Consider the following 17171-nt stretch of genomic DNA (forward strand, 5'->3'; position numbering starts at 1 on the left):
GCTGGCGCAATCAGCAGGTGCGTCTCTCCCACCCCCCTTCTCAAGTTTCTACAAGGATAACACACCTTGACTTTGTTGGAGGATAGGGCAAGGCCTTTGCCACCTGCTGGGGTGCGCAGGGTAACAGGATAGAACTGGCCCTTGTTGAGGTAGGCCATGGGCGACTCCCCTGACTTGATGTGAATGGCCTTGGGGGAGCCCAGGGTGTACTCAAAGTCACTGTGGGGAGGAAAGTACAGTGAGGCAGGCTCCAGGCACCAGTGTCCCAGGGCAGTGGGGCAGAAGCCTGAAGGTTTGTCACAGACTTGCTTAGTGACCTTCTAATCTCTTCGCTCTCCTGGGCTTTACTTTCCACATTTTGGGCCTTCTATTTAATGGCTTTGCTGAGCCACAATCCTGATGAAAATCGGAGGGATGTCTTAGGTGCAAAGCCATAGGGGGCAAAGGACAACAGAGCCTGTTTCCTAACAGGGTGCTAGGCATGGAGCTCCTGGACACCACACAGGAGAGGATGTAGAAGTCATTCTCCCTCCTTTTATCTACTTTTGCTCCCTTTTAAAAAAAATCCATTGATCATGCCTGCTATATTCTGGGAACAGTGTGAGGCTCTGCCTGCATCTCCCTGCCCACTGTCCAAGTAGCCAAGGGTCTAGAGGGACAAAGTTACCTCTTGAGTGTAGAGCAGTCCTCTAGACATGGGGGTTCTGGAGATGTTTTCAGGATATCTGGGAAGAGCAGCGACTGCAGAGAAACACAGTCCCAAGAGAATAAATGACTATGTTCAGTCTGTAGGGTCCTCAGCCCAGTACTGTGCATAAAACCATGCAGGTTGTGCAGTGCACAATTTGGACAACAGTACGTTATCCCTGTCTCAGTGCTAGGACTCTTTCTCCCGTGGAATGCAAAGGTCTGACCTTCTCGCCACCTTCTCTCCTTCAGGGTATGCACAGACACAGCCAGGGGTGCTGTGAGGGTGGGCCCTCACCTCCTGTGGATCATCCTTGAAGGTGCTGTCTGGCTGCCAGCGCTGTGTGGGTGGCACTCCATGAATGCTCTCAAACAAGGAGTTGAGGGAGCTGTTGTCATACATATCGCTGGTGGGCAAGAGGTAGCTGTCCACAGAGCTGGCTTCTAGTTTGCTGGGGGCTGGAGGGAGGGGTGCTGCCTTGCCAGGGGTAGGCCCGGCTGCCTCCAGGCTCATCAGGGTATTCTTCTTGAGCAGGTCTGGGTAGTCTGGGCTTCCAGACACGTTCTCTGTCAGGAATTTCATGAGATGCGTGGGGCTTTCGAGCGGGGCAAGGTCCATCTCGTACTCCATGCCATGATAGTGCCTGGGAGAGAGGTGCAGTGAGAGGGCCTCTTCTCTCAGGAAGGAGGGGTCCTTGGCTGGAGGGAGGGTGACTGTTACATGACTAATGCATTGACTCCCTTCTATCCCATGTAAGGTTTCTGCCTTCCCAGCACCCAAGAAGCAAGATTCTGCACAGGCCAGTGTGTCAAAGGGAGGAGAGGTGAGGGATGTGGGGAATATAAGCACAGACAGGCTTGGGGTTGAAGAGGAAATGTCAGCTTTATTCATATAAAACTCACTAATTTAAAAAACTGAGTTTAATCATTTATTTCTTAGCCAGAGTCAAATGTCCCTGTGTCAAAACATCTCCATTTCAAAACAACTGTACTGAGTCATCCTGAGGGGAGTATATGAAAGGGATTGGTACACCTGTGATACAGTTAATATATGTTAGGAAAAAGTCTGGAAGGGTGTACTCCAAACTGGTAAGAGAGACAGGGGCATATGATTGCAGGCAAATTTTACTTTACTTTATATAGTTCCACAGAGTTGAATCTTTTGTGCAAAGCAAGTATTGCTTTTATAATCAGAAGAGTCACTAACACTTGTAGGATTAGTTTCTAGAAAGGACCCAGGTATGCAGGGCAGTGCAAGGGAGTAGCCCACACCCATGGTGCTTACATTGGCCCCACGAGGAGCTGCAATGCCACTGTCAGTGGTTTGGATTTTCCAGAAGTCCCAGCAGAGGCCCTAACCAGTCATCTCTGAGAGATCCCCAATGGCCAGGAAGCAGGAGGTGGAGAGAGGGGCAAAGTCCCCTGCTACCGATCTGGCTATGTGCACAGTCTGGGCTACTTTCTATGAGGAAAGGAACACTGGTGCCCTGAGGCACTGGTGCCAGGTAGAGGCCAAAGAAGTCCAGAAAGCAGATGTCCCCTCCACCAAGGACAGCCCAGTTCTCCCTCCCCAAAAGCTGCAGGAAGGAGGGTTTGGAGCTGGGAGAGAAAAGCTGCCTCCAGGGCTTTTCCACTAATGTGGCTTTGAAGTTTGTTTTCAGTTACATGGCCTGCAGGTATCTGGGGAGTGTGTGTGTGTGTGTGTGTGTGTGTGTGTGTGTGTGTGTGTGTACGCGTGTTTTGTGTGTGTGTGTGTGTGTGTGTGTATGCGTGTTTCCGTCCAGCAAAGTGTCTATGATTTCGTGGCTCATGGCTTTTTTGCCTTCACTAGGTCCTTCAAAAACATTTTTAAATATTTTATACAATTGCATTGGCATAAAGACAGACTGAATCTAGGCTTGATCAATGTTTAATATTAATTAATATGTATTAATTCTTTTCATCTGATTTTCAAAGAAATTAAAACACTTTCCTGAACCCCTATAGGTACAGCATTGGTGAGTCAGCTGTGCTAAGGAGGTTGGGTGGGGGAGAGTGGGAGGGAGAGGCAGAACAGGCACAGTGAGCCTTACCTCTTTCCTTGGTCACTCCGACCGCCCGTGCTAGAGGACAGGATCCGCTTCTCCTTGGGGCCCTAAGAGGACAAAAAGAAGGATTTATGCAGGGTCCTTGGCTAAGACCTGGTTGTTAAGAGTCTCAGCCTCTCCTGTGGCCCCAGCCAGGCCCTGGAGCACAGGGAGAAAACTCTCAGATCCTTTAGGTTGGAAGAGGTACCCTGAGCTTAGCAGTTAAGAAGCGTGAAATTTGGAGCTGGGCGGGTCTGGCTTACATTCCACTTTACTGCTTAAAAGTGCTATGTGACTTTGGGTAAATGACTGTACCTCTCTGAGACTCAGGTTCTTCAAATGTCAAGTAGGGAATTATAGAACCACCTACTTCAAGGAGATTATGAAGACTTATTAATAAAAACAATACTTTTTAAGAGAGAGTATTTCCTATATGCTAGTCCTTATACTAAACTTCTATTCTGTAGCTTAGCCCTCTTGGCCACTGAGATATCCACAGATATCATCACTATCACATGGATGAGGACACTGCAGCCAGAAAGACTCATCTTGGTGCTTAAGAGCACAGACTCCACATCCAGATAACTTGGTTCAGTTCCTAGACCTCCCACATACTGGCTGTGTGGCCTTTCTGTCTCATTCCCTTATCTGTAAAATCAGTGAGAGGAACTCCAGCCTCAGGGATCATGGCGGATCCTCAAAACAGCACTTGGCTGTGAAGAGTGGGCTATAGAAATGTAGCCTCCATGGCTGTAATTATAACATCACTCTGTCTTAGAACATCCCACTTCACCTGTCCCCAAGACTCCAACCCGCGACTCTAACTCAGTCTAAGTGACTCTAAAGCCTGGGCTCCTAATCACAGGCCAAGAGAGAGGACAAGGGAGGGACTTGGCATCTAGCAAGCAGCAGCCAGTGGTCACTTTGCACTGCATTGCTCAGAGTCATAATGCCAGTTTGTGGCACAATGAGGCCTCAGGCTCCCAAGCAGGTGCTCTGGCCATTCTGCCAGGCCTGTCCCTCACCACACACAGGGCTGCTCTGAGCCCAGAGTGTTCTATGCCACCAAGATACCACTGCACAGATAACAGGGCAGCTGTCACTGACAGAGCTGGGCCCCAATGTTCCAGCATTGAAAACAGCCTCTTGCTTGAGAGAGGTGATGCCAGGTTTTAGTTTACGGTCCAATCTCAACCTATAAATCCCAGGTTATGGTTCAAACCCAGACGGAGAATTCTGGCTCCCCCCACAGCCCTGAGCCTCTCCATTAACCTGTTCTGGAAGCTCTCAGTAGGCTGCCAGATCGCCGGGACAGGATGAGGACCAAAGCCAGAGGACTCGCCTTCCTTCTCTCAGTTGGGAGGATAAAACGCCTCTTGCACTAGTAAGCTTGAGGGCTGTGTACAAGGTGGCTCTGAATCAAGTCCACTTATCTCAACAAATCTAGCAAAGTCTCTTGGGGCAACCCCCTCCCACCAAGGGATAGTAAGTAAATTGCTGTCTTGTGTCCATTCAGATTGATGTAGGGCTTCCTGGAGCCTAGGATGACAAACATGCTGTAGCCTCACGTGCTCTCTGTGAGAATGCAGGCTGTAATCCATTAGCAATGTCTGGCACAGGCCCTGGAGGTGGTGGGGTGCTCTGTGTCCATATTTGTGACTGCTGACTGAATTAAGTCTTTCTTATCAGAGATGGGAGGGCCTAATTCCTGTGCTCAGGAACCAACCATCTCCCAGAGTTAAGACCAAGGCCCTAGAAATATTTAGAGAACAATAAAAGACAGTATGGTGGTAGAGATGCGAAGGACAGTAAGACACTCAAAAGAGAGACGGGATGTGGCAGAATGGTGTCCTAGAGAAGGTGAGCTTTGGGAAGGTCCCTAAAAAAAGGGATGAGTTAAAGAACAAAGGGGTGGTGGGGCTGGAACAGGCCAGTGGGGGTGGCAGGGAGGCTGGCAGAAAGGACAGTAGGTTGGGGTATTACTATGATGGCGTGCACTTGGCCAAGCCAAGGGCCAAGTCAGGCATCCATCCTACTGATGTGTGCTGTGCACTGGGTAGCAAACTGTATGGTGATAGGGACTCAGTAATGATCACAATGTGCCCCTGCCCTCTAAGAGCTTGGTCTTGTGGGGAGATGGAGAAATCAATGAGCATACAGCAAGTTTCTAAGGATAGAGGAAGGAGAAGGACAGTGGCTGATGGGGGTGCCTTCAGGAATCACAGAATGGAGACCTAAGAAAGCCTCCCCTCCTCCCATAAAAGGATAAAATGAAATTTAAGCTGAGACACAGATAGAGAGTAGGGCTCAGTCAGGAAAAAGGGAAGGAGCCAGGAAAGGAAAAGAGCATGTGAAGAGGCTCAGAGGTGAGAGGCTGGGGATGGTCACAGTGGGCTGCTGAGCCCTGAGGACTGAAAGTAGAGTGGGAGGGGCGTGTCAGAGGCAGCGAAGGTACCATGTAGTAATCATAGAGGAAGCCCAGGGCCGCAGCACTGTCATCGTCTCCATTGACCCTCATCATGGCCTTGGTGGCAGCTGTCAAGGGGTTTTCCAGGTACGTCTTCCAGGCCTCATCCTCATTCGTGTAGGGAAACTTCTGAAAGTTGATTGCATCATTCTTTAGCAACCTCATAGACCTGAAACTGAAGGCAAGTAAAGAGGGTCACATTTAGCTGTCCCAGAGGAAGGTCCCTGAACTAGCAGCCTCAGGCCAATACCCAGGAAATGAGAGTTCCCAGCTCTGGAAACTTGAAGCTGGCTCTTCTGCCACCATTAGGCAGCGTGAGACAGTGACCAGACATGAGCTCAGGAACTAGTCAGTTCCAAGTGCTGCCAGGTAGAAGCTGCATACCTGAAGCCTTGGTTCCCAAGCCTACAACATGAGACTGTAAAGCCAACTTTGGCAGGCCACAGAGAGGATTTAATAAAATGCCTCCATGACAGACACTTATTCAACAGGGTGGGAAATGACAACGACACTTTGCAAAGAATGAGACTTCCAGATAACCCTGCATGCGTTCTCAGGGTTGTCCTCAGGAGGGTGAAAAGGCTCCAAAGGCCTCAGGGCACCATGAGTCAGGGAGAAACTGGCAAATGGCAGGGAGCAGCACAGCAAGGAAGCCACAGCAGAGCCTGGTCTTGGGAAGTGACATTTCAGACCACATGGATTGTAGGGTCTTGAGCAGCTGCTCACATGCCACAAAGTGGAGCTGAATGCTGTAAGGCACATGAAGGCAGGAGGGCCTGGGCATGGTGCCAAGAAGCCTGGTTAAATATAAGGCATTGTAGTCAAGACACAACCCACATGGGCTCAAAGGAAAGACTTTATGGAGGAGGCAACATTTTACTTGGGGACAGTCAGCACTGGGAATTATTTCATTCAGAAATGAGGGACAGGAGGAGCAGGAATAAGGACATAAAATAGAAAGATGATATAAAAATAATATCTACATTGAGTATTGACCATGTTTTAGGCATTGAGCTAAGTATTTTTCATGAATCATCATCACACGGAATTCTCAACAATCTTGTTAAGGCAGCTACTGTTATTGTTTCCATTTTATAGTGGAGGAAACTGAAACTCAGAAAAATGGAGGGAGTTGCACAGGGTCCCAGTAAGGGAATGGCCCAGAGCAGGTCTAGGGTTGGCAAGGAATGCTATAGTTCTTGATCGTGTTTTTAGACATGAGCTGTGTGACGTGGTGGGATTGTTAAAATGCCATTGCTGGGCCCACCAGCAGAGTTTCTGATTCCCTCAGTCTGAGGCAGCTGAAAATTTGCATTTCTAGCAACTTCCATGATTTCGCTGCTGCTGCTAGAAGCCTGGAACCACACTTTGAGCTCCCAGGTAAGACACACGTTCTTAAGTCATGAGTGGGGTTCTAGTCATGTTTGTTCTAGAGCAGAGTATATGGAGGAGGTGGTGAGAGGATCAGAGATGAAGTGGGCACTCCCTGGTCTAATGATGCCCCAAAGCCTGCCTTTGTACATAGGCCTGACTCACTCGCCCATTAGGGACATTAGAACAATGCCAGCTGCCATTTACCGTGACATTTAACACTCTCCATTCATTAGCTCTGCTCCTTACAAGATATGACAAGGTGAGGATCGTGTGCTGAAACTTAAGAGACTCAGAGAGGACAAGAAAATGCCCAAGGTCACCCAGCAAGTCCACAACACAAGCAGGGTTTAAACTTAGCCTGTCCAGCACCAAAGTCATAGGCTTTCCACTGAGCCACACTGCTCTGTATGACAAGGGAGCATCTCAGCACTGGAGTTTCAGGAACCTTCACTAGGGAAGCTGCAGGAAATGCCCACCTGCTACCTGGTGATTCTAGCTCCTATTCTCCCACTCAGTAGAAACAGCAGCCAAACTAGACATAAACAGACAGTGGGGGGCAGGGGGAAGGGAAGCACTCTCCAGCACAGTATCCCCATCCCACTGGGCCCCAGGGTGTGGTATACAAGGCTCTGAGGGAGACAGGAGCTGTCACACAGGAAAGAGAAATTACAGAAACCTGCCTGCTTTAGGGGCACAGAAAGGAGGCACACCCCAAGTTTCTGCTGCTATAAATCAAGGAGTCTCAAGACAGAGAGGTGAGAAGAGGCCCCTCCTAGCTGCCCTGGGCCCAAATCTAGAGGAACTCACTGAAAAAGCCCAGGGTGGCTGCCCCCACTCCCATTCAGCCCTGGGCTGAAGGGAACTCCCAAACTAAGGAGACCTGGGAAAAGCAGAGGGGTGCTTGATGGACCCAACCTGTCCCCCACCCCTCACTGGTCAATAAGGACTTCCAGAGCTCAGCACTCTTTGTCATTTGTAAACAAGGTTAATAAAAGTACCCACCAGACAGGATCATTAGCACTTGAAAAACGCTTAGAGCTGTGCGCGGCACTAAAGAATGCTTAATACCCATGCCACTGCTACGCTCCAGGCCTGCTCGGAGCTGGACACCAGGGCTACAGAGTGTCCCAAGACATGACCAATAGTAACAGGGTCCCGATCCACTCGTGGGTGGAATGATTGTTAGTCAGCTCTGATGGGCTGTCAGTTACCTGACCCTTTCAAAAAAAAAAAAAAAAAGAAGAAGAAAGAACTGCTACTTCACCTTAAGCATTTCCTATAGGCAGACAAGATGCCAACAGTTTTTGCCTGGCATCTCATTTACCACACACAATGGCTCTGAGAAATAGGAATTTTCTTATAGAGGGGAAATTGAGACTCAAACAAGTGATATCCTCTTGCAATTGCTTTAAGTGGGGTTGGGAGGGGGTTGAGGGGGAGAGACAATGGGAGCAATGTAACTAATGTACAACCTAAGTCTAATTAGAAGTGTCACTATGACCCCGTATCATGAATATATCCTAATAAAAATTTAAAAAATAAACACACAATATCATCTACTGAAAGTCACTCAGCCAGTAAGTGATGAAGGCTTAACTTGAACTTGGGCTTGTTGAACTCCTGGGCTAGCCTTCTTTCTAGATGTCTTTCCTAGTCTGGAAGTTTCCCTCCTCTGGAATATACCGAATTAATTCTCTGCTGCAAGGCAGAAAGGAATTTCTCACCCACACCAGGCAGGAGGGACTGAGTAGGAAGGCAAGATGATGAATGGAAGTTTCTGGTGAGGAGCTGGGAGCCCTGGAGTCCTGCTCCCCACGCCTGCTCATGCTACCAGTCAACCTCATGTTCCAAGACTAAGCTCTTAACTTCCACAAAGTCTTGACTATGGATAATGTTAGCCTTGAATTGTGAGTCAAATCCTGAAATCCAAGATCCTTTGGATCCTTCTCCTCTGAAAGATTGGAATGAGGGTTGAGGACTAGTGGAGGAGACAGAAAAAAAGTCCCAGGAGCTGGGACTGATACAAGATGAATGTGGAAATGGTTTCAAGAAGGAATTCGAGGGAAACTAGGTGCTCCTCCTATGAGGTCACCTTCTAGGGCCTACACAAAGTCTCTGTTGGTGTCCATGTCCTCGATGGAACTCCGGAGCCATCAGAAGATGAAAGGGGAATGAGAGGGAGGAAGGAGAGAGGGCATAGCCTTGGGCAGCCTCTCTGACCTCAGCTTTACTGGGCACAGGGACAGAATCTGATGCACCATGGGAGGAAGCAGCACCTGGGTCAGAGCCCTGGGTTTGGCAGCTGTGTCCTTGAGTAAGGCACTAATTCTTCTCAGCCTCCTTCCTCATCTGTTAAATGGGTCTATTGAGTGTCTTCTGCATGCCAGTCAGGGACTCTTCTAGGTACTGGGAAATCAGCCAAGAACAAGATAGATAAGGCTTTGCTCCCATGAAACTTACAGTCTAATTGGAGTAGACAGACTATAAACGAGTAGGTAAATGAGTTAATTTTTTAGTGATAAGTGCTGTGAAGAAAATTAGAACACAGTAATGTAATGGGGAGTCAGTAGGGGTGGCTACTTTATAGTAGAGTTAATTTCTTTGTTTATTCGGAAAATTAAGTGCATTAATGTAAGAAATGTGTTTAGCCCAGAGCCTGCTAGAAATTATCGTCAGTAAATAATGGCCATCATCACCATCATCATTCCAGAATCCAAAATGAGAGTAAAGGGGAGACTGCTGGAGAGTCTTAAATTATCACCCCCTCCAGACTCATGCCTGTGAACCAGGTTCTATATCAAAACCAAAAGAGATAGTATAATAACCCCTTGCATTGACTTTCATATTCATTATCTCATGGAGCCTCCCTAACATACACAGTGTGTTATTATTCCTACTTTACATTCCCAGAAATAGGCAATGAGACATTAGATGACCTGGGATCTGTCCTGGGAACTCCATGAATAGTCACTTTTCCACCAGTGATGTAGGGGCAAGGAAAAACCAAAAAAACCTGCACGGCATCATCTATCATCTTAACATTTATCAGAGGCAGTAATGATTGTGGGCCAGATCCTGTTCTAAGAGAGTAAGGCAACAAGGTTGTCTCTGCTGTCATGGAGGATGCATTTCACTGGCAGCAAGACAGACACAACGACAAAACAAACCACTACCACCAACATCACCAATATCAGATAGGTAAAGAAGGCTATGAAGGAAAAACTGAAGGACCTCTGAGTTGCTGGGGCCCTGGGATGGATGCTGGTTGAGAAGAGAGGTGGAGGGGAAGAGGGAGAATGGAGATGGATGGGAATGAAAGGCAAGATCAAAGCTCCCAGAGCTTGTCTGCCTACTGTGTGCCAGGTATGAGCCATATGTTTTGCATATGACACCTTGCTCAAGAAAGGCCAGCCCACTGAGGAGGAAACTCACATGGAGATTTGATAATCCCTTGTGTTTGCATAGCACATTATTTTTTTTTAGCATATATGTCTCTGTCACATACCTGTCATACCTGAGATCTTGCAATGCCTGTGTAACATAGGGAGGGAATATATGACTGTCCCCATTGTTAGCAGGAAAAACAGCTGTGGACAGGGCCATTGACTTACCTCAGGCAACCCAACTGATATCTTGAGATATTGAGCCTAGAACCTGAGGCCTCTGGCTCCCACCATCAAGAACCTTCACAAAGCCACCTCCTCAGAGCCTCCTTCAATTTGGGAGAGATGGAAATAAGACCAAGAGAGCACTCAGGGTATAGCTGCTAGGCCTCACTTACTGAGGGGCTTGCAAACTGCCTAGGCAGGGGTGCCAGGTGGGTGGGGCCTTTCCCTGGCAGTTTCCTCCAGGCCCACAGCACGGAAGGGGTGTGGTGCCAGCTGTTCCGTGCCCAGTCAGCCTTAGCCTACTGACTTCAGCATGTATCATTCTGGGCACCAGCAAGGAGGAGACTGAGAGTGGAGAGGTGGGGTTTCATCCCAGCAAGTCCTCTGATATGCAGTATCTGCTTTCTGATGACCCACTTATCACTCCTAGCAAGACTGAGTGGATGTTACCTCAGTCAGTATTGACTCTGATAGCTCTTCCTTCCACTAGAATCCCAGCAATTTAGGTGACAAAGTGAACTTAGAAATTGAGTCCCAGAGAGGAGGTATGCCTTGATTAAGGACACACAGACTTGAGCTGGATTGGGATTCAAGTCTCCTAGTGTGCTATCCAGTGCTTAGTTCCATCATTGTCCTATGGCATAGGCATCTGAATGATTCAGAGATGGACAAGTCTAGCAGAAAGTGGAAGAAAACCCGCCACCAAAGAGGGCACCCTCAAATCCCACCTACAGAGGCACCTGGTCCAGGGCAGATCAGGCGATCTGGGTCCCCCTCCCCTCCAATCCAAGGAGGAAGAGTTTTGGGGTCACCTGAGCAGAGTGTTGACACTCAGATATACCCAGTGACTTGCCAACCCCAGCCATGGGTCTCATCAACGGGAATCAGGCACACTCACTCATCACTCACAGGGAAGCCCTGCCATGACCATTCACGGAAGAATCATTTTTCAATCAGCCCCATGCAAGGTGTTCCATGAATTAATAGCTAGGGGCTTCTGTGACTGCCAATGGCTCATCTGGTTTTCTGAATGCACAGAATATGAACTGCGCTTTGTCACCTGGACAGGGGGTTCCTTTAGGGACCTCACTGAAGAAATGGTGGAGTGCAGGGCATGGCTCTGGGGTGACTCCCATTTGAATAAGGCAATAGGAATTCATGGTTGAATGGAAGGGAGTCCCCCAAAGCTACCACAAGACCTGGGTTCCAGTCCAGCTCTACAACCTACTAGCTGTCCGACTTTGGGCAAGTCATATGACATCCCTGTGCCTCAGTTGTCTTGCCTGTAAAATGTGGGTAAAAGAGCGTTAACCTCATAGAATTATGAAATCTACTGCTCATTGAGGGCTGGCCAAGTGCCAGGTGCTAGCTAAATAATTTCTAGTCATTGTCTTATTTAATCTTTCCAACTCTGTGAAGTCACTGTTGGAAGACGTAATGAGATGATACAGGTAGAATGATCTGTAGGGTGCCAGCACATACTAACATGAATTATTATTACTATCATTATCCCTCACTTTGTGGAGTAGCCCCAGCAAACAGAACAATTTGACCACCTGTCAAATGTCTTATCTCAAGCTAAGGAGAGAGGCGCCACCAGCTTCCTCATCTGAGTCTAAGTGGGAAAGCTGAGGATGGCCACACTCCAGAAAATACTTCTAGCTGTATGTACATTAGGGGCCATTTCCCAGTTATACCAGAAACTCCCATGTGAGAATCTTCTTTCACATCCTATTCTCCTCTTGGTTTCTTGTCTGATTTTCTGTTTTCTCTGTATTGTTCAACGGAGGCAAGAAAGAAGTTGAAATTCACCTCTAAACCAGAGTGCCACATTCCTTCATTCATTCACTCACTGATTCATTCGACAAACATTCACTGAGGGTTATTCTGTAACAGGGTATGTGCTAAGTGTTGGGGACACAAAGGTGAATACCACACTGCCCCTGCCCTGGAAAGTTCCCAATTCTTGCTGACCCCCCGGAAGGCCCAGAGAAATAGCTCCAAACAGTGAGATCACTGTTTGGAGCTATTTCTCTTCAAGACTTTCACTAGGTGAGTACCTCTGACCTTTTTAGGAGGCAAGTGGAATAGTGAGAGAGACTTGACAGCCAGTCAGGATTATTTGCTGCATTTTACAAATGGGAAATCTGAGTTCTGGAGAGGAGAGGAAAAGGCAAGCAAAGGGAAGGGAACACAGTTCTGTCCCATTTCATTCTCACCCATGTCCTGTGAGGGGAGTGTTTTTACTACTATTTTACATATACAAACACTGACACTTGGGTTTAAAGAGCTGTGGGAAAGTCACCCAATCCACAGGCCACAGAGCTGGCCTTTAAACACGGGTGTGACCCTACAGTGGGGTTCTCAACCTGCTGACCCAGCAACTACACAATAGGTCATCAGTGGCTCTGGGGACCTTTTGCTTACCAGTCCTCTGCCTGGTCTTCTAGGCCAGTGGGTTCTCAAACTTGAGCCAGCAGCAGAATCACCTGGAGAGCCTGTTAAAACACGGACCCAAGGGCCCCACCTCCAGAGTGTCTGACTCCTTAGGTTTAGGGTAGGGCTGAGAATTTGCATTTCCAGGTTCCCAGATGATGATGGTGACCCAGGGATTACTCTTTGAGAATACTGTTCTGGGTGAACCAATAATTCTCTCTTAAAAAATAATGGCTCTCTCTCTTCCCCTCCCCTATTTCAAAAGTAACAGGTTTGTAAAATTCAAGTATATAATAAAATGTGGAACCTACAGAAAAATAGGAAGCAGAGAATTCATCTGTTCTGAGAAAACTATTCCCAGATCACCTATCTCCTTGTCTTACTTCACTGCCTAGGCACAGAAGCAGGGCAGTATATTGACCTGGCCCCTGTTTAAGGCCTACTTAAGACCTCAGCTCTTTTGTGAGATCTTGGGTGAGCCCATGTCAAGCCTCTTGTGCTAAATCGCTCTTACAAACCCGACATCCCTCTTTTAGTTGTTGGGAGGGACAAAGGAGGATGCACTTATCAAGCATTTGGCCCAACATCTGATGTAGTCAGCACTCAATAAATGTTAACAAGTTTTGTTTTAACCCAACAGAAAGCTCCGAGGATCCAAACAGTGTTCACCCTGCAGGGCTCTGCTGCCGTGTTGGGCCGGCCACTCACTGCTGACTGCCACCGCAGAGCCCGTGGAGCGGAGCCTCCCTCGCACCCAGGCCGCCGTTATGGTGTCTCCCGGCGGGGTCCCCTGTTTTACAGCCCGAGCTTAATGAGGGCTTTTAACTTTTCATTCACCAGCAGCGTAACTCCGACTTTTAATAACACACCTTGTGCACGACAAAAATTTGCTCCTGGCAATCATGGTTTCGACCACAAAACCGCAGCGGGGCGTTCCTGGTTAACTCTTTCAGCGCTCCAGGCAGTCTGGAGCCGGGCTGCGGAGATCAGATGGAAGGCGCGGCGCTTGGCGGCGGGGACGCGTTCTCGTCCCCTCGCCACCTTCCTCCCTCACCCCAAACCTCAGCCGCCTCTCTCCAGGTATTTGGGGGTGGGAAAAGATTCCCAACAGCAAAGGGCTGGGGACCAAGGGAGGCAGCGCGGAGGGTTCCATTCTTCCATCGGATGGACCTACTATGTGCAAGTCCATGAATGTGGCGAACCAGGGAGGGATGCTGCAGGTGCGCCAGGCACCCAGCAGGCCCTCGGGGGCCTTTAGAACACTCAAAGCTGTCGGAGGTGCTCCTGCTCTCGAGGGTCCCACCCCACGCGTACTACGCCCCAGCTTGCACCACCAAGTCACCCTCCAGGAAGGTCCAGGGCGCGCAGTGCGCAGGCGCAGCAGGCATCGCGCGGGTGCCAGGCTGCTTTCCCGCGAGACTACAGTAGGCTGCAGTCCCAGGATTCCTTGCGGCTGGCCCCTGACGTGAGGCATGGCGAGAGGTTACTCCACGGCTGGCCGAGGCCTGGGGCTGGCAGAGGCGCTCGGCCCGACCACATAAAAGGCCCAGGCGCTCGCCACCCACCAGCTGCCTTGAGCTGGTTTCTAACTACGCCGCAGCCTGGCCTCCATGCGCCTTAACACCCGCTTCCAAGTGCCGCTTCCCACCTGAGGCCTAGTAATCGCGCTGGCGTTTATGGAGCTCAGTGCCTTCCCTGCCAGGTAGGTGTAGCACCCCGTTTCACGAATGAGGAAACTGAGGACCAACACAGGGAGAACAACCCAGAACTGAGTCAGATGCAAGACTGCCTCTAGTTGGTCATTCTATCAGTGTTCAGGACGTAGGCTTTGCCCAGTCCTCCTATCTCGGCACTTTTCAGGAAATGCTGCAGGAAGACCAAGGCCACGGCAGCAGCAGCTCACGTTTTGCAAGCCAAGCATTTGATTCCATCTCCCCCACCCCCGCTCCTACCAATAGGGGCAGCTGAGCCCTCAGGCTCTGCCATTGTGATCTCAAATGGTGGCTTCAGAATCTGCCTGCAATTACTCAGCAGGTACAAGCTTTCCTGACCACACACCTGAATCCAACTTCAAACCCAAATCACCAAGGAGGAGACAAGCTGAAAGCCTTTCTGTTCAAGTAACCCACCTTCAGAACAACCCCCACCCTCACGAGCAACATTAATAGATCCTGTCTCCAGCCTCTGCGTTTTTTAGCCAAGAGATCTAAGTGGAACGGGAGTACATCTCAAAGATACATGTGTTCAAAGAATGAAAAAATAGAAAGCAAGAGAGCTCAGAAATGCCCACTTATTTTCAGCAGACATAACAATGCTGTTATTACCTTGCTCCCTCCCAGACTTTAAAGCAATCACTATGCTAAGGTTGGTGAAATCCCTGACAACTCCATGAGGTGAGTACCACTACTGGCCATATTGGCAGGTAAGGAAAAACTGAGTCACACAAGTGGCAGAGCTGGGATTTGAATCTAGGTATTGGCACAATGCTCCTTATTCTAGTTGAAGTCCAGTTGTTAACCCAGGGAATTCATTCAAAAGAACCCCAGGGATTGAACTGTGAACACAGCCAACCCAGAAGAACCCAAGAGCTAGCTAGTATCTTGTAATCCTGTCTGTAATCAAGACCCACCAACTGCTCCGCCTATAAGTCTTTAAGTTTGGGTACTGGGTTTGAACTTGACCTTGCACTTGCTAGGCAGGTACCCTACCACTTGGGCTATGGCCCCAGCCCTTTTTTTTTTTTTTTTTTTTTTTTTGCTTTAGTTATTTTTCAGATAGGGTCTAGCACTTTTTTGCCCTGGCCAGCTCTGGACCACAATCCTCCTACCTATGCCTCCTGTGTAGCTGAGAAGATCTTTAAGTTCCCACTCACCTCTGAGGGTGGCAAGAAGAGGAAGAAGAGGATAGTCTGGCCAGCTCCCTGAGCCCAAGCCACAGCAGCCCAGATCCTAACTTTATTCCATCTGAAGTCTGGATCTGAAGAGGAAATCTATAATGAAGGTCCGCATCAGCCAGTCAGGGTTCCAAAGCCCAGATGTGGGCAGGAATGCACCTGCCTCCTGCCAAGCAAGAGATGACCTCACCAAAAATCACTCCTCAGCTTCCCCAGCCTTACAACTGCCTCTGAATAAAACTGACCTCATTTTATTGAACACATCTTCAGACCTTGTCTCTGTGCTAAGTATTTTACAGCCTTTAGCACACCTAACTCTCAAGAATCCTACAAAGCATTCATGTTCCCATTTTCCAGATAAGGAAAATGAACCTCAGATAAGTTGAATGAGCTGTCTATGATCTCACAGCTTGGGAGGAGAGACAGCCTCCCAAGACTGAACTTAAGGCAAGCCAACAACAGAAGCTGTATATGTTCAACCACTACACTGTAACCTTTCCCGCTTGGGATTGTTCCAAGTTAGCAAACAAGCCCCTTTCAAGAAACCCAACTCTGCTTAAGACAGCTCTTAAAACCACCTCAAAGAAGTTCCTTTTGGCAAGAAGATAGAAAGCCTCCACAGGGCTGGGGTTGTCTCTGATTTCCAAAGTCCCTTCAGAGTATCAAAAAGTGGTGCCAAAAACTTTCACAGTTTCAGTCCTGCGTTTCCCTGCCTGGCTCGAAACTGCTCAGCAGAGAGAAAGAGAAAAAGTATTTTCCCAGGGAAACACTCAGTTCTGCTTTGAGACCTGGACTTGCCTCCACACGCAGAAGCAGGATCAGCAGCCCATTCATTTACCCTTACAAATTGCCGTGTGAATCCTGGCGCCAGTCTCCCTGCTCTTCCCCCTTCTAGAAACCCCATCCAGCCTCTCAGCTCAGGGAGCCCAGGCATCCGCTGATGTTTACTCACTCAAGTTCATTCGACATCTTCCTGCTCCCAGGCTCCGACGATCGGCAGTGAGGCTCTGCTGACCGGTGGTCTCTAATTCTTGCCTGACATTCCCTGCCCAGGGAAGTGTTTGATTTATGTTGAGGTTTGGTTGTCGGGATTTTGCTGACAGTAGGTTCCCGGCAGCGCTGGCTCTGATTGGCTGCAGGTACAGGTGCCAGCGACTGCAGGTATACCTCAACAGGTGCAGCTGTTAACTCTTGGTCGGCCAGTGGGGGCGGAGTCATGGGGGCCTGACTGGGTGGAGCTGGCCAATTCCTTTCTTGGTGAGGGGGTGGAAGGCGGAGAGCAGGGAGGAGGGAGGAGAAAAAAGTAAAGAATCAAGATAACTAGAGGAAAAACACAGGGATAGATACCTGGCTTAAAGGAAATGCCTGTTTCTAGTTAGTATCTTGGATCCCAGTACCATCCCCCCACTAAATTCCTTTGCCCTCTCCTTCAGTGTGGGGAAAATCTAAAAGGAAAGAGCAGATACTCCTGCTCTGTGTAAGTGGCTCTGTATAAGTTTCATTTCTTTTCTTCAGGACTTTCCCCTTAACATTTATAAGCAGTATTTTACAGTTATTTAAGTGATTTCTTTTGATTCTCAAGGTAACCCACTCTGCTGGACTTACTGTCACCTCCCCCTTCCTTCCCAGCAAATACCCTT

The 17171-nt window shown here is 48.7% G+C and overlaps 1 protein-coding gene across 2 annotated transcripts in view; it reads right to left on the reverse strand.

The window, feature by feature from the left end:
- The window catches only part of Grhl3 (grainyhead like transcription factor 3), a 32542-nt gene extending 15824 nt beyond the window's left edge, over positions 1-16718 (reverse strand). Inside the window, exons 1-6 of one of the 2 annotated variants that reach the window (XM_074080976.1) lie at positions 15511-16455; positions 5209-5395; positions 2760-2821; positions 986-1331; positions 668-741; positions 66-219 (exon numbers count right to left, since the gene is read on the reverse strand). In XM_074080976.1, the coding sequence (XP_073937077.1) occupies positions 66-219; positions 668-741; positions 986-1331; positions 2760-2821; positions 5209-5385 (813 nt within the window). In that variant the 5' untranslated portion in view covers positions 5386-5395; positions 15511-16455. Of the gene's footprint in view, positions 1-65; positions 220-667; positions 742-985; positions 1332-2759; positions 2822-5208; positions 5396-15510; positions 16456-16483 lie in introns of those variants that run through there. The other variant, XM_020154274.2, reaches the window with a different exon arrangement.
- Positions 16719-17171: the final 453 nt, after the last annotated feature.

The sequence above is a fragment of the Castor canadensis genome, chromosome 7 (genome assembly GCF_047511655.1).
Source record: "Castor canadensis chromosome 7, mCasCan1.hap1v2, whole genome shotgun sequence".
NCBI classification, from domain to species: Eukaryota; Metazoa; Chordata; class Mammalia; order Rodentia; family Castoridae; genus Castor; species Castor canadensis.